At 33.8% G+C, this 17815-nt stretch overlaps 2 protein-coding genes across 3 annotated transcripts in view; one reads left to right on the forward strand and one right to left on the reverse strand.

Moving 5' to 3' along the window:
- On the reverse strand, window positions 1–14321 carry LOC133184335 (coiled-coil domain-containing protein 78-like). 2 transcript variants are annotated; one of them, XM_061319365.1, is made up of 22 exons: window positions 14245–14321; window positions 12780–12901; window positions 12329–12546; window positions 11721–11884; window positions 11367–11510; window positions 10941–10955; window positions 9051–9247; window positions 7452–7626; window positions 6992–7123; window positions 5517–5648; window positions 5122–5208; window positions 4769–4948; window positions 4399–4572; window positions 3979–4029; window positions 3715–3803; window positions 3538–3616; window positions 2799–2924; window positions 2470–2666; window positions 1667–1841; window positions 1423–1457; window positions 1154–1327; window positions 1–650 (listed from the first exon to the last, which is right to left on the reverse strand). In XM_061319365.1, exons 2-22 carry the CDS (start codon window positions 12890–12892, stop codon window positions 548–550), a joined length of 2760 nt encoding a protein of 919 aa, XP_061175349.1. In that variant the 5' UTR covers window positions 12893–12901; window positions 14245–14321; the 3' UTR covers window positions 1–547. The 2 variants fall into 2 exon arrangements, with proteins under 2 accessions (XP_061175349.1, XP_061175350.1); XM_061319366.1 differs by lacking the exon at window positions 10941–10955.
- The window catches only part of LOC133184337 (ubiquitin carboxyl-terminal hydrolase 24-like), a 376170-nt gene that overhangs the window by 240893 nt on the left and 117462 nt on the right, over window positions 1–17815 (forward strand). The gene's annotated exons all lie outside the window — the stretch shown is intronic.

A 17815-nucleotide genomic window follows, 5' to 3' on the forward strand; every position in this document is an offset into this window, starting at 1 on the left:
AATGGCATTTATTATGCATTCATACAAAAATATTGCATCTTACACATATAGATGTGTGATAAAAATATTTTTTCCTCCAAATAGTATTGCATATTGCAATCACTGCATGTTAACTGTCTCAAGTTTTGGCAGGCTTAAATTTTAGTTTTTTGGAAGGTCGAAAAGATATTGTGAAATATGTACTAGGATTGTGCACTTAATTTGTCTACTAAGAACTCTACACATCTCAAAAGAAGTTTACACCATGGTTGTAAAGTAAGTACATGTTTACATTCACTAAGTATGAAAAAGGTGCAGCAATATACTAAAGCAGTAAGTAATTAAACATATCACAGAGAATATATCACAGTTGTTGAAATACCATGAACAGTTATTAAGCACTATTGTTATTCACTGGTAATAGTTCAGAAGGCACTGCTGTTATCTAGAATGGGTTGTACAGGCAAGACTTGTATCATTGGCTATTGTAGTACCGAGTCTATACTAGGCTGTATTATCCTACTCCTTGGGGCTATCCTTTTCTGTCAGTGAGTCTGAATCCTGCAGCCTACTTTCTCCTGCCCTTCCTATAGGCCTGAATACCTGGAACTGGTGAACCATCTGTATCATATCCAAGCATTTTCCTTAACTTTACAATCTCTTGTTTGTATCTGCAAAGGCAGAAAGAAGTATGATAGATTAAATGTAAACTTTGATCATCTCCTGTAATGCATGATATACTAGTTTAAGACAAAAGATGATATTTTTTCACTAGAAAATTTGTGAAAGGCTTAAAAAAAAAAGAGATGTCCTTTCATTTTGAATTCTCATGCCCTAAAGAAGTTATTGTGGTCATCTGTAAATGCAACAAGTCCCAGATTTTAAAAAAATCTGAATTTACACTATATGATAGAACAAGGGCACCGCAAAGCAGAGCATCCCCTCGCAAAGAGAACATATCAATCAATATAAATTATTACTTGTGTAACTCCTGTTACGACAAGTGTTCAGTGTTTACAAGAATGCTAAATCATTGTCAGATGAGCCAATTCTTTGTGAATTATTTTCAGGTAATTACTTTCATTTCAAGCATTCCCATGAAATTTCATACTAAATCTTGATAATCAATTAATACCCTCCTTGCCTTGTACATGTATATAAAATGCACAATTACCTTACAAGATGGTGATCTATGTAGTCTTGACTTTCTTTGAGCTGTTCTTTCAGCACTATGTTTTCACTCATTAGCTTGGCCCTCTCTTCCTCTAGATCCTTTTGTGTATTTAGTGTGTACTCTCGTAACTGTTTACGTAAGGTAGCCCAGGTCTCTGCTGGCTTTTCTCCTGGTCTGTGAAAAATTTGATAGTATATATTTACAATGAATTTATAAAAGGTGAAAGCTACTAGATCATTTTTTAATAAGAAGACCTCATAAAGTTTTACCTCATTGCTAAGTCATCATCATCTGACACTCCATACTGAAAATAAAAAGTGAAGTATAAAATGTGATGAAATTTAAAAACCTTTTATATGTAATGACAATGCTATGTACATTTGCACTTTTTCAAGTTTCTAAATGATATGGGAAAAATTTCATTGCTTACTAATACAAAAATAAAACAATTAATACAACTTGATTCAGAAATAACTCTGCAAGAGAAACATATGATCAGTGATTGAACTTTACCTTATTTTTGTAGTTCTGTACAGTCTGTTTCAGTTTGTTGACCTCTCCTTTGAGGCGAGTGATTTCTCGGAGGTTGGAGGAGTTGATTTCCGAGTCAGACAGTTTCAGCTCTGTTTCATCAGGTCCCATGTCAATGTCGTCCAAACCTCTCTCTTCACATTGAAGTCGCAAGTTCCTAAAATGTCAAAGATTAGTCCTTTCAGTCCTCCATTTTAAAAAAATATTCAGTTATCTTGTGATTAAGTGAGTTGTCAAATATCAGCTGTTTTGCAATACATATTAATTTATACAAATTAATGCAAATCCTTATATATATATTGTGGTGAGAAAAGAGAACTGTAGAATCATTTTAATCCATTGGGGTCAATTTTTGAGATAAATAAAAATTCAACTTGTTCGTGGGGACGTACTTTTGTGAGAAGTTCATATATACAGAAGATTCTATGAACTGATGCACTTATAAAATTATCTTTCATGGGGACATAAATTTGTGGAAACAGATGATCATGAATTCCACCCACATTAATTTCACACAAGCAATGATGATTCCGTGGTATTTTGTAAATCATACTGGTAGCTGTTTCTTGTTTATGATAACTACTGTGAAATTATTTTTATTCTGGGGGTCAATGTTCATGGGCAATCAGATTTAATACAGGTTTTTGTGGACATAATTTCATAGACACCTCTTACTGAACCGATACATTATTGTTCCTGTGCATGTAAATTTGTGGCTAAGGCTGGACTATGAACATTGGTCCCCCAGTAATAATGTTGATTTCACAGTATTATATATTATGTACCTGTAATGTATAAGCAGCTCTTCATATTTATGCAGTAGACTCCGCTTGCTCTCTCTATACTGCTGGGCGGCCAAACTTAGCTGTTCCTCCCTCTCCTTGTGTGAACGAGCTATGTCCTTGTGCATGTTTTCTACATAATCCCTCATTCTACCTGAACTTCTACCATCAGGTCCTGCATTATTCTTATCCACAAATTCCTTCAAACAACAAAAAACAAAATTATATTTTGTCTGTACTACATGCACTGTCAAATCATAAGATTTCAAAACAAACCCAAGAATTCTAATTCCCTTGACAATTTTTTCACCACAATAATGCTAAAGTCTTACAGCAATATCCTCCACGTATTTGATGAGGCGCCCTCTATAGTCCTCACCGAGATCCTTGACCTTGTGCTGGAGTCTGTTCAGCTGCAGTTCTAACTGCTCCTTCTCTCCACGAGCCACAATCAAAGCCTGACAGAAATCATTACAACCATTTTAATGGGTAAATGCTTCATGGTAGCTTTCATTTTGGAGAAAATGTAGTAAAGATAACATTAATTCTTGAATTATCTGAGTGATATCAATGCTGATGAAGTTATGTCCTGATCCTTATGAAGGAAGCTTTAGTAAAAATAAATCCTTTCTAATATTTCTTTTACACAGTTTTATTGTATTATTCATAACATGTACTTTGGAGTAGCAATTATAAGCATATTTTTGGGGGGTTAACTGAATAGATCGTACATGCACGTTGCAATGCCCAAAGCCTGGTATTTTGTATGATTCTATGAGCACTAGATACTGTACTTTCAAATACACAAAGTGGTGTAAATATTTTTTTCTGTTGCATATTTAACCACAGAGAGTGAGTAATAACTTATTTCATTTACAAAGCAGGCAAACTACATGTGTTTTCTTACATCATTGATGCAGCACCAAGTGATCTATATATAAAGGACATTTAGCAGTTTCAAAGCATACATGTAGTATATCCAAATTTTGAATGGTACCCTTCTCACATTTTGATGATGAAATCACTTTAGAAACTAAGGACAAAAAGTGTTTTCAAACATGAAATACATACAGCATTCAGTTCTGCCAATCGCCGTTGTCGCTCTCTCGCCAAATTACGGGATTCCTGTAACTCTTTCTGGACAGAATTTCTGAAGCAATCAGACATCAATGGTACATTTTGATGTTTTCAAAATAAAAACCTGATTTACTTTTATGGTCCAGTTTGTTGATGTGCAAAACAACTTACAATTTGGCTTCCAATCTCACTCTGTCATCACCATGCTCTTTCTTCAGTCTTTCCATGTCTCTCTCATAACGTCTCTTATTGTTAAACAGCTAAAAATAAAAAAAATTAATGATATATAAAAAAGCCTTGAAGATAGATCTCCAAAAGGAATCTGCATAATAATCAGGGGACACCTGTTACCATCTCCGTCAGTTAATTTAAACATTGTTCTTAAAATGCCTGCCAATATTTGCCAGTAAAAAACAACAAAGACCTAAATCTTACAGTGTTCTCCACTTGTGATCTGTCTGTCTTTGTTCCCAGAATCTCGTCAGCCTGTTATTTAATAATAATAAAAAAGACAAAAAATTTAAGAATTTCATGAATTTTCAATGGGGTTCCTATTTTTTCTCACTTAATTAAAGAAAATCACAAAAGCTACACTGAATATACTTGTAATAGATTTATTCATTTCTATTCATTGCTGTCATAACTGGAATTACGAGTCTTTTTTGTAGGAAAAGCAAAAAGATATAGCCAAACATGCACCAGAGGCCAACTAATGTAAAATTTTAATAGCAACTTTTTATCATATGTGCCTCCGTAACAGGTTGCACTTAAATGTATATATAACAGGTTTGACTGCACACAAAATAAACCAAATGGAGGTTTTTCTAGTTAAGAAAGATACATGCAGAAGTTTACCTTGACTTTGCCAGAAGAATTCTTGATTACAATGGCCTTGACCCTGCTGACCTCAGCCTCTGGGTCCCCTATTCCTGGGTCAGAGTCAGACAAGGCATGAATCTGCTTCATCAATGCAGCCTTGGCATTCACTAAGTTGAGCAACTCAATACTTAGTTCATCATTCCTCTTGGTCTGTGGATAAACAGATTATTTGTAAAATATACAATGACAGCTAAGAATCAGCAACTAAATGTACTAAATATATGCCTTTCACGAAGTCAATTTTTTTTTTTATCATTAAGTGCTACCAAATAATAGTGTTAAAATGGAACACAATTTAAAAATAGATGCTGACAGCTAACCAGTTTGAAATATCATAATTTCCTACCTCTTTTTCATGTTCTCTGACAAGAGCCAGATAGTTTGTTTTGAGGACAACATATTCGTCGGCCAAGTCTTTTCTGTCCTTCTCCATTTCAAGCAATCTTTCCTTGGCATTCCGAGCAGCTTTGTGATGTTTATCTCTCTCATTCTCTGCCTCAACCAAGTTATTCTCCAGCATTAAAATCTACAATATCATGACTCAATGATTAAAAATCTAAATATTATATACATAATTATTTAAAAGACCTACGTCAAAGTGTGATACCTGTATTTGGTTAATAAATACAATGTGACTACTAGTGATACTGCTAATCTGCAATTTGCATAAAAAGACACATGGTCTGGAGCACTTTCTACCTTATTGGTCAATTCAAACTTTGTGGCCTCAGCTTCCTCTCTGATTTTGTTGTTTTCAATCTGCATCTCCACCAAGGACTGTGACACCTGAAGTGACAATTATAAATAATCAAACTCGAAAATCATAAAAAAAACCTACTTAACTGAGCTGTGTCAGAGATATTTTACACCCACATCTTTTATCGGCCATCTTTGCCAGCCAAGGGTGACAATCCACTCCTGTCCTCAAAATAGCAGAGGAGCAGATCATCACCCTTGCCTGGTGAAATTTCTTATTTATGAGTATCAAGCATTCTTTCCCATTGAAATCAGCATGATTATTCATTTACTCTAATTATGAGTAAGCACCCCCCCCCCCCATTTCAGCAGCCCCTCACACAGTGATGACCCCTGACCTTTAGTTTCTCCTCCTCGGTCATCAGTAACTGTTGAGACAAGTCAGTCTTGGTGTGAGCCATGCTCCCAAATTTATTCTGCATTCCATCAAGTCGAGTCTTCAGTCTCTCATTGTCATCTTTCAGTCTCAGCTAAAATGGATTGGATATATATACATTGTACTATTGTACAGTGTATGCATAGTTAAGCTAAACCATTAAATTTATCAAACATGACAGAAAGAAAAATTCTAACTTTATAAAAAATATTCTGTAAAGAATCTGGGGGGATAAGACGAGCCATGTGCCCATGCCCATTTTTCGGCTATGCAAGAACATTTTTTGGAAAAAATCTTTTAATTGTTTGAATTTACTTAAGCATTTTAATGTTTACAGTAGTTTTCAAAATGATATTTATATTCTAAACAAGCTAAACAGTTGACTTTCATTTACTGTCACAAGTGTCTAACTTGGGTAGGGACTTCTATTAATTAATGTGCATATTGAGTGTTAACACTTATTGTGGAGATATTATAAAAATGTTAACATTGTATATAATGATAGTGGTGATCTAGAAGCGCTTGTAGTAAAAATAAATAAAAACAGGAATAAAAGTATTCAAATATCTATTATAATTTTTATCCAGCATTTTAAATAATATACTGTAAATGAGTTCATTACTACATACATGTATTTTATTTCCAGTGAAAAATATGTTATTCCTATAGACATTTTTTATAAAGTAAAACAAAATTACCCCCCCCCCCCCCCAAAAAAAAAATATCAAAAAATCAGAGCATGACTCGAACACTTTCCTCAATAAACGTCCCTTTAAAGAGCTCCTTGCTAACCACTAGACCACGGAGTCACACATACATATCCATTTAAATAGCATACAGTTCTCTATATTAAGCAAGCGTATTTGGACTTAGAATTTTTTAAGACCACGGTGAAAATTTAACTAAGTTAACTTAATTTTTTATGTAGAGTGGGTCTTCATACCAAATTTTTGCAAGTGTAAAAAGCAACATCTTTCCATTGTCTTTCATTAATCGTTCTCAAGAGAATGGTATACGATGACCCACTCTATTTAAAAAATGTAGTTATATCATCCAATTTATGTCAGCTTTTGTGAAAATTGAGCGTGATGCCATTTTGTTGTGTTAATCAGAATCATTTTCGCTGTTACAGTATTCAGGTTTTGTCAAATTTGTATGCAAATGGTAATAAGCATTACATTAATTCAACAAAAAGTGAAATTTTTGTAAAATGAATTTATTGATTTTTTATCGAACGTTATGTAGGCATATGGCTCGGCTTATCCCCCCAGTTTCTTTGACTTAGGTTTTCAAGTTTGGACTTTCTCTTTTAATTTTATTCATAGTTGTTTTTTAAGAGGAAGAAATGTAATTTATGTTTTAGGTATGTATGATTTGAATTTCTGTCTAGAATTTAATCACCAATTTCTACAATACTAACAATAATTCTACACATACATTTTCAACCTCCAGTTGCCTTATGGTTTCTTTGACGTCATTAAGATTACTGATCTGTGCCATCGGTGCTGGACCTACACCTGCCTGCTGCTTCAGATCAATAATTCTGGCTCTGTACTGAGTGATCAGCTCCTAAAATTTCCAAAAAACCAGACAATTATTTTTCTTTCAATCATAAAATGCACTTAATATATTTTTGTATTTCATTTCTAATTTGGTTTAGAAAGTACAGAAAAGCCAATACTTTTTATCAAATTCTGTAATAGTAATTATGGATTGTAACCAGCGTGGTGTATACATCACATATATCTCATAAATTTAATTTAAACAATATTTTATTATGTAATAAACATATTAATAAGATTGGGCAGCAGGCACTGCCAATATACTCCCTCACCATATATCTCATACAAACATATACCAGTATATAAAATAGGTGGGATACATCATACAAACTGACCTGAGCATAGGAGTCATTGATGATGGGATAGTTCTTCACTTGGGAGAGGCGTATTGTAAACTGTAGAACAGCATTAAACGTGCTCGGATCAGACTGGGGCTTGATATTCAGTAAAGCCCTCGTCTTACAATTCCCTCCCAACTCGTCTCTCAGCAACTGAGTTAGCTTTGAATCACTGAAAAAAATCAGTTTGAGGTACAAAGAAAATTTCAATTCTTTTTATTTCTAATTACCAATTTTCTAAAACTGTGAAAATAAATTGGAAGATTATATACCGTAAATCTGGAAATTTTTGCTGTAGATAAATTTTTAGCAAATTTGCGCATGCATTGCATTCGCAAAAATACTTTTCTTAAAAATAAATCAACATCAAAAAATGTTTTTATCTAAAGATTACTTAAAGATTGCATCGTTATATATATTTTATGTACATGTGTGATTTATGAAAATGTTATAAAAACTTTCAACACTTTGGATGAATTAACTTTTCTAATATTTTTATCTGATTATTGAACGTTGGCGTATTTAATATTGTATGTTTATTCCTAATATATTGTATGTACATGTGTAACTTACAAACGTTTAAGAAAATTTTAAGAGCTTTCTATATTTTAGTTCAGATGACGATTCGCAAAAATTTTAAACGTAAAAATTAATCAACAGACTTTTGACCCAGATTCGCAAAAATAAATCGATGTAAAAATTTCCAGATTTACGGTAGGTCTTTCTAAAAATTTTATTAGACAAAACTTTACTTGCCTTTGTAACACCCCCCCCCCCCCCTTTTGCTGATATCCCTCCAGTGTATAAGCTGATTTTTTTTAGTTTATGAGGGGGCAATTTTTTTCATTGAGTTTGTCCCCCTCCCCTGATTTCTCAAAATTCTGGATTTGCAACTGTTATAGAGGTTGATTATACAAGTATTTGAAAATAATAAGGTCTTCTTTCATTATCTGATACAACTTGCTTGATAGCATTTAATGAGTCAGATCAATTGTGTATTATATTGTGAAATATTTGTTAATCTAAAACAAAAAGGTTAGGGATGCGCAATTTTATTGGTATACCGGTATATCGCGATTTTTTATTGCGTGATACGTATCGTGATATGGAGACTAAAATACCGGTATTTGGAACATAACTACAAATTCCAGAAATTATTCATTTATTTGTTCAAACTATTGAATGTCAATTACAGGAAGTGTAAAAAATGTCGAAAACTGTTAAACAGCCACATCAAAACATGCTTTATATTAAATAAATGAAAATTTAAAAAGTAAAGTTATTTTTTTTATGGCATATTTTAAAGAAATTTTATGGAAATTAATTTGAAATTGAAGTAAAAATTGTGTTTAAAAATATCACGATTTATCGTGATATTTTTGGGAAAAAATCGTGATATATCACGATACAAAATTTTTGCCGATACCCATCCCTAAAAAAGGTATAGCATATTTCCAAAATTTTATAATTCACATTGATGATATATTCTAATTAATAAAATTTATCAGGGAACAAAGTTCACAAGAACAAAAATGTATGAGGATTAATTGTCATGTTGAAAGTCACATTTATTAACTTTTGTCAAAATGCACTGACCTATAGCTTATGACACGGTCTGCATAAGGGTTGCTGGCCAATGAGATGACCAGTGAATTCAGACCATTGAGAGCCTTGCTAAGAGTTGGCCCCTCCCTCTGTCTTAACTGAGCCGCATCCTCGCTCAGCTTCTCCAATCCCGGCAACTCGACAACAGTGAAGCGAGAATGGTTCGGTTTAGGATTATCTCCCACCAACTGAAAAAAGGTAAAATGATGATAAACACAACAAAATCATCTGTTTATAAAAACAATCTACAAAGTTCCAACATGTAACAGACACAGATATATAAAAAGTTAAACCCCCTCCAAGATGATAAGAAATTTCCTACAGGGAATGAATCAATAAATTACTTTTGTTGACAGTGTTACTATGTAAGAGGTTAGGTAGAGGTTTATCAGTGTTATCAGGACAAAAACTGACCTTAACAATCAATACCAAACCATACCATGATCTCCAGGAACTTCTCAACTACTGTATAAACCCCTCATACAATGGAGTTTCCTCAAACTTAAAAAAGCTACAATATGTGTCTACTCAAGTCTGCATTTTCAATGATACTCAATAGAAGTATTGCTATGCTACTCAAATGGACAATTAAATATAGGGCTTGAGAGGTAAAATGCTTCAATTCATTTTTTCACGATAAAACTTCTGTCTTTCTGAAGAGATAAATTGCTCTTAGAATGTTTATTTTCTTTTTTTTGTATTTGTTTTTTGATAAAATAAACTTTTTTACTGAAATAAATCCTATATATTGATACAAAACTGATCTATTTCTTGCATCATAGGTGTACAAATGAATTGACATATCTTTTTTGAATTACCAGTGACTAATTCTGTCGATTTTTATCCTATCTTTTATTATGTTACAGGCTTTTTCAAAGGAAAATAAGAACTAAAGTACAAAATTCAAACCTTCTACAGCATACCAAACTTACCTCTGATTTTGTTCAATAATAATTATCCCCGTGATTTTAATTACTTGCTATCATATAATAGAGTGTGAATATATTTTGAAAAATCTTTTTTTCTGATGGCTAAATAAAACTTATTCATGTATACAGCTACACTTGGTAAATGAAACCTGAATTAAAACATGAACCCAATAATGTCTCTATACACACAAATGTAATCTATTATGATGGTACAATTATGTAAAATGAAATTTTCAATTAATTTTAGAGACTGCTTTAAAGCTCTGTTCAAAGAGATTACAAAGGTGGAAAATAAGAGAGTGGAGAATCTTTTAAAGTTCCAGTCATGCTTGAAAGGAAATGAATTCTAGGTACACATATTAGATTTGTTTGCATGCAGACCAACAAATAATAAAATTTTGATTGATAAAGCACATTTAAAGATCACAGGTTTCAGCATGAACCTGTACAAGGATAGGTACAGTATATGGAAATCAATAAAGACATATAGAAAGATATGGATCACATCTAGTTCCAGTCCAACAACATGAGATATTTAAATCACATTTATATATACATGTATTTACCTAGGAAATTTATTAATTGGCATCAAAATTCTCAAAAGTTGTGACATTTCTTACTCAATACAGTGTGTCTGATATATCTTAAATTTAATAGACAAAATCAAAAAGTTTGTTATGAAATATCCTAATTATTATCCTTTTATCCTCCTATAATATCTTGAAAAGTATTTTAACATAGTTTAATTAAAATCACCCCCTCTTCTTCTTCTAGCCGTCTGATAATAGCATAACTGAAAACTGGAGCTGGTTTTAATCTGCTTGGTATTAACAGTTCCAAGAAGAGATGCAGAAAACTAAATTCACTGGAAAGAGGAAAGCTGTAAGCAACAGTGACATGCTTTCTCCTACTTTATATTCTCCAGTTCTGCTCAAGACTTCAGTTTTCTTACCTTTTTTGGTTTCATCTGATAGACAAATAATACAGTGTCATCTAAAAATTGTGCTTACTTGTTTTCTGTCACTACATACGGTATTTCTTACCAGTTTTCAATTTTACTTAAATATATTAACTTACAATGCACTTTCTGTGAAAATCTTTGATTTAGAAATAAAAACAGAAAGAATAGTGACATACAGTGTATTTACCATTTCTAGATCATTATCAATATGGATGACATAGTTACCATTTCTAGGTCAAAATGGATGACATAATTATCATTTCTAGGTCAATATGGATGAGATAATTATCATTTCTAGGTTAATATGGATGACATAATTACCATTTCTAGGTCAATATTGATGACATAATTACCATTTCTAGGTCAATATGGATGACATAATTACCATTTCTAGGTCAATATGGATGACATAATTACCATTTCTAGGTCAATATGGATGATGGTGGCAGCATGCTGGGAAGCTGGACCAAAATCTGTTGCTGCTTCTGTTCTTCGTGCCATTCCTTGTCGGAACTGAGAATGACCATCAGAAGCATCTCTCAGCACAGCAAGGCTGCAGTTCTGAATAATGAATGATGACCTTGAGGCTTTGAAGGATTTCAACAGAGGTAAAAATGCCATTAAACAAAACCTATTTCTAACCTAGAACATGGCACTGCTTTAATTATGCTTATCTCTATAAAAAACATCTTTCTTAGATTTTGATTGTCTTTTCTTTTATGTAAATCACAAAATGATGACCTGGACCTAGATCATGTAAATAATACTGACCTTGACATGTACTCCTTTATCTGCAGTCTCATGAATATCTAAGTATGCCCCGCCACTTCCTGGGACTTGTAGCAGATCTTTTACTAGTTCATTGTACACCTCAACCATAGACATTGTCACTCGAGGGTTCATTCTTCTTACTTTGGTATCAGTCATGTACTGATCTATAATTAGCACAAGAAAAAAAAAGAAGAAAATTTGATGAGAGGAATTTTTTTCCCATCTGAAATTTCTTTCTTGCTTTCATTTGACAGTATTAGAAACTTAAAACTTTATGACTTAAAATTTGGAATGAACATAAAATATTTGACAATAGACCTATATTTATTATATCAAAAAATATTTGTAATTAAGTGCTTTCAAATATCTAAGTATTGAAAGTACTGTATACAGGAAAATTTTCGCCATCGTTTTATTTTCGCCACTTTTGCCCTACTCACAGGTGGGCGAATTTGAAACGAGGCATATTCAAACAACACAGTACAATTCTTAAACAGAACTATGATTGGGTGAATTTAAAAGGGGGCAAAATTATTTGCAAGTGTGAAAGGGCAAAAATAACCCTCTAATTTTATCTAAGTGTTGTTATTTAGACAAAACAAACAAACCTCCAGTAAGTTTACTAAACAGATAGTCCAGAATCAGTGGAACAAGTCCTGCCTTGTGAGTGCTCTCCCCTTGTATAGAAAAAGTTTTTCCAGACTCACTCTCCCCCATAACAAGTAAGCACACATTGAATCCTGCCATATATAGATCAAGCAGGTCATCCACAGAGTGTTTGTATACATCATAGTTTGTAGCATCTTTTCTGTGCAGATTGGCTAGACTGAATGAAAAACAAACAATTAAAAATATTGGTACAGTATGAATTTATTCCACTACAATTGTCTTATGAGTTATGACCTTGCTGATGATTAACTCACAAGGAATGGAGAGTTTTAGATACTAGGAAACTCCTCAAACTAAGGTTATCAAGAATTGTTTAATTTTTAGATCTATTGAAATTTTTATGCATTACTGATTACTTTCAAATTACTAGTACCATTAAAGAAAACATACTTTAAAAAAGGACCTCCAGATTTGGCAGCAATCCTTTGACCTTCTACGACCAAAGACTCTGGTCCCTCAGCTCTGATAGGAGGTCGGATTCGTCCAACCACTTCAACATTCATTTTCAGTCCCTAATGATAAAAAAAATATCATTTTTAGTCAACTATTAAATATCCTTGGCAAGTTTAATTCATATGGTTAACATTTGTAACAAATAATTTCCCCAATATTTAAATGCACATCTTTTTACATATATACATTTATCTGTACATTTAGCTTAGATATGTGTCATTGATTCAAGTGTAACTGGGTGAGAGAAAAAGGAAAGAAACAGATCAGAATTCAAACATGGGTTCCTGAGCTCTAAAAAATACTTTTTCAACTAAGTCACATGACCAGCAGTGAAAAAAGTATCCAACTCTACATGATTCATCACCACAATGACATCAATTGCAGACTTTTCTGTGACTGATCTTTTTGTATTTGTTTATGTATTGTTTCCAAGGGATGGTCAAAGCAGCAAATGTTGGATGAGAGAAAATGAGATGCCAGGGTTTGAGACCAGCTAGATTCCCAAACTCTAGATAGTTGACTCAGTGGTTGACCTTAACAGGTATACATAACTGTAAGGCCAAAAAAAATAATAGTCTTGTTTCCTGCTACCCGACCTACCCTATTTTTTGCACCCGACCCTAAAGTTTTTTTTAAGTTTTGGAAGGAAAAAAAACGAGAATTTACGGAATTTCATTGTTCTGTAGCCGTAATCGTTTTCCGTGTTAACACAAAACAAGCATTTCATGAAATTCTTGTTTTAAATATGGACTTTCATAAATACCACTTGAGTTGTGCATAAAAAGACATGAAATTTGATTTTGAAAGACAATATTGACCTGTGACATGTTTAATTTTATCTTTTATTAGTTCATATCCAAAAAATGTTGTCAGGAAAAAATAAAATAGAAATATAAAATAAAATAAATAATTTTCCTACCTACCTACCGTATTTTTTTCAGGCTGGTAGCAGGAAACAAGACTATTATTTTTTTTGGCCTAACTCTCCTGAACTTAAGTCTTTTGATTCAGATGAATGCAATTCACATCATATATTTAACCAGATGATATCAATACAGTTGATACATTTCATATTGGGATTTACATGTGTGTAGATCCAAATAAAAGTAAACCACTGAGTTGAACATTGAAAACACACGACAAGACAAAGGATAATATACACATTACATATGCTTTTTGGGATTTAAAGCAAAATTCAAATGCACGTTAGAGCAATTTTATTGGCAATGGATTTAGAAAGATGCATATTTATAGCTTTATGATTTTTTTTTTATTTTATGTGCCTACATTCACAACACCTGGCCTTATATTTGATGATATAAATTTTCAATAAACTTATTTTAGGCAGTCTTCAAACATCTCAGGTATCAAAAAATCATTTCTTGTCCGATAGAATACTTACTAAGTTGCTATTTTTAATTAGACATCCAAATATTTATTTCAGGTTCACCGACTTTGTTTACGTTAGTTTCGGCGTGTTCGGTATTAGATAAATTATACTATAATGATTCGTTTAGATTTACAAGTCATTCTAAAATGTTTTTACATACACAAACACAAATCATAAGTTTTTTTTATGCCCCGTATCGAAGATTTGGGGGTATATAGTTCTATCCGTCCGTCTGTCTGTTTGTTCGCAAAAACTTTAACCTTGCCCATAACTTTTGATTGGTTGGAGCTATGGCTTTCATATTCACATGCACATGTGTATTCCTTGTGACAAGACCTTTCTTTGGGTACCACCATATTTGACCTTTTGACCATGTCCTTGGAGTTTGATCCAGCTTTGCAAAATTTTACCAAACTTTAACCTTGGCCATAACTTTTGAACGGTTGGTGCTAGGGCTTTCATACTTCACATGTGTAATCCTTGTGACAGAACCTTTCTTTGGATACCAACAACATTGACCTTTTGACCTTGACCTAGGAGTTTGACCTACTTTTGAAAAACTTTAACCTTGGCGATAACTTTTGAACGGTTGGTGCTAGGGCTTTCGTACTTCACATGTGTAATCCTTGTGACAAGACCTTTCTTTGGATACCAACAACTTTGACCCTTTGGCCTTGACCTTGGAGTTTGACCTACTTTTGGAAAGCTTTAACCTTAGCCATAACTTTTGAACGGTTGGTGCTAGGGCTTTCATACTTCACATGTGTAATCCTTGTGACAGGACCTTTCTTTGGATACCAACAACTTTGACCCTTTGACCTTGGAGTTTGAGCTACTTTTGGAAAACTTTAACTTTGGTCATAACTTTTGAACGATTGGTGTTTCGGCTTTCATAGTTCACCTGTGTATTTCTTGGGAGAAAGCCTTTCCTTGGGCACCATTTATTTTAATCATTTGACCTTGACCTTTATGTTTGACATACTTTTGAAAAAAACTTTAACCTTTTCCATATCTATTCAATGGTTGCTGCTAGGCCTTTCATATTTCACAGGCAAGACCTTACTTTAGGTATCAACATATTTGTTTTGAATTGAGAAAGTTTAACATTTGCTATATGTTGCCATACGGGGGCATCAGTGTTTCACAAACACATCTTGTTTTCCCCTTTTCACGTGTGCATTTGGTTCTTTAAAAGAAACAAAGGTTTGTATTGCATGAATAATTTCATCCCCCCAAAAAACACAATCTCCTCTCCCCAAAAGCAAGATGCCAACCGACCTTTTTTAGCTCGAACGTTTTGTTATTAATTTGAATGGGAAAATAGTCATTCCAAGGCCAACTGTCCTTGTCCTCTCTCTGTTGCAGTATGGTTAAACCTTTCATAGTATTGTGCTCATTAAATTCTCTGTCGAAAATTAATGACAATGGAACACCCCCATCCCCCGATTTCACTGTGCTGCCTATTTCCATTACTTTTAAAATCATTTGCATATTTTTTCCATTTATTTATTTTAATCTTTTCAAAATTTTTAAAGACTTCTTTTAGTTAGTTATCCCCCCTTCCCCCCGTTGAACCGATACCGGGGATTCAATAGGGTGTTACAAATCACGAACCACTTTGTTAGAAGAATCGAAACAATAACAAACGAACGGCTAGTTACAATAATCTACATCTCCGGACAGACCGGGCCTGCAGGGCAAAATCAATCTAATATATACATATATATTTATTCTACCGCTTGATAAAACCATTAGCAACAATTTTTGAAACATGACTGAAGGGGAAAAGTAATAAGAAAAAAATGGGTATATGGTTTCTTTTGAACCCGATGGGCTGTCCACTCCCTAGGGTAAAGCGGTACAATTTCGACCCTATGTCCTTATTTACAGACATTCTCTCCCACTAAAACTACCGACTACTCAGCTCGCTGTACAACCAGCTATTCTACAGTATGGGCGTTTTACGTTCTCTGCATACAACCTTTATTAAAAAACGCTCCTATCTTTCTTCAAATTTTGAGAAATGGTTGCCCTAAAATCATGAAGCAGAGTTCTTTAAGCCCCCCCCCCTTTCCCTGAGAGGACATTTCGATATAATTTTGTTTAATTCTGCATGATTCTGTCATTGTTTTGACATGTTTTAAGGACAGATCATGGTAAACGGCATCACAAATACGTGTATTCTTTACAAAGGTCTGGTTACTCAGCTTTTGCTTTAATGACAACAGAGACAAACGAAATACAGTACAAAGCAATTTTTATTACCATTTGAGCAAAAAGCATCTTCCGAGTTAATGCTACATATTATGTACAATGTATATGAATTTATTAAAGCAAGTTTCATGTAGGATGAGTGAATGGATGTATAGATATGTGTTTGCATTGTTGTAGTTTTCTTTTGATTTCGTCTATGAATTAAAACCTTTAAAACAAGAGGCCAATGGGCCACAGCACTCACCTGAGTAACTTTGGCCTTGCTGTTTTTCACCTGATCCCCCCCCCCCCCGTAGTACTTATTGTAGCCCCGCCCTACCCCCAGGGGTCATGATTTGAACAATTGGAATCTACACTACCCCAGGATGCTTCCAAGTAAGTTTCAGCTTATCTGGCCCAGTGGTTCTTGAGAATAAGATTTTTTAAAGATTTTTCCTATATATTTCAATGTAAAACTTGGATTCCCTATTGTGGCCCCGCCCTACCCCCGCGGGTCATGATTTGAACAATTTAGAATCTACACTATCCCAGCATGCTTCCACATAAGTTTCAGCTTTTCAGGCCCAGTGGTTCTTGAGAAGAAGATTTTTCCTATATATTTTTATGTAAAACTTGGATTCCCTAATGTGGCCCCGCCCTACCCCCGCGGGTCATGATTTGAACAATTTAGAATCTACACTACCCCAGGATGCTTCCACATAAGTTTCAGCTTTTCAGGCCCAGTGGTTCTTGAGAAGAAGATTTTTTAAAGATTTTTCCTATATACTTCAATGTAAAACTTGGATTCCCTATTGTGGCCCCGCCCTACCCCCCGGGGTCATGATTTGAACAATTTAGAATCTACACTACCCCAACATGCTTCCACATAAGTTTCAGCTTTTCTGGCCCAGTGGTTCTTGAGAAGAAGATTTTTTAATGACCCCACCCAATTTTTGTATTTTCTTGATTATCTCCCCTTTGATTGACGACTTGGCCCTTCATTTTAACAATTTAAACTCCCCTTCACCCAAGGATGCTTTGTACCAAGTTTGGTTAAAATTTGCCCCGTGGTTCTTGAGAAGAAGTCGAAAATGTGAAAAGTTTACAGACAGACGGAAGGACAGACGGACAACGGGTGATCAGAAAAGCTCACTTGAGCTTTCAGCTCAGGTGAGCTAAAAATCGTTTCTGTGAAGAATTTCTTCCATTCAATTTCACTCATAAAAACGGTTGATCAGCAAGGCTTGATTATGGAGAATCCCTTCTCGTTTTGCGCTGCCTTAGTAAACAGTGTCCTTTGCACTGCTAAAAAGGGATAGTACATTGCAAAAAATGTCAAATGGAAAAAAATAACATAACATATATTCAAGCAAAATAAATAAATAAATCT

Source organism: Saccostrea echinata, unplaced genomic scaffold, assembly GCF_033153115.1.
Source record: "Saccostrea echinata isolate AGI-Se365-2 ecotype Australia unplaced genomic scaffold, CSIRO_AGI_Sech_v1 ptg000010l, whole genome shotgun sequence".
NCBI classification, from domain to species: Eukaryota; Metazoa; Mollusca; class Bivalvia; order Ostreida; family Ostreidae; genus Saccostrea; species Saccostrea echinata.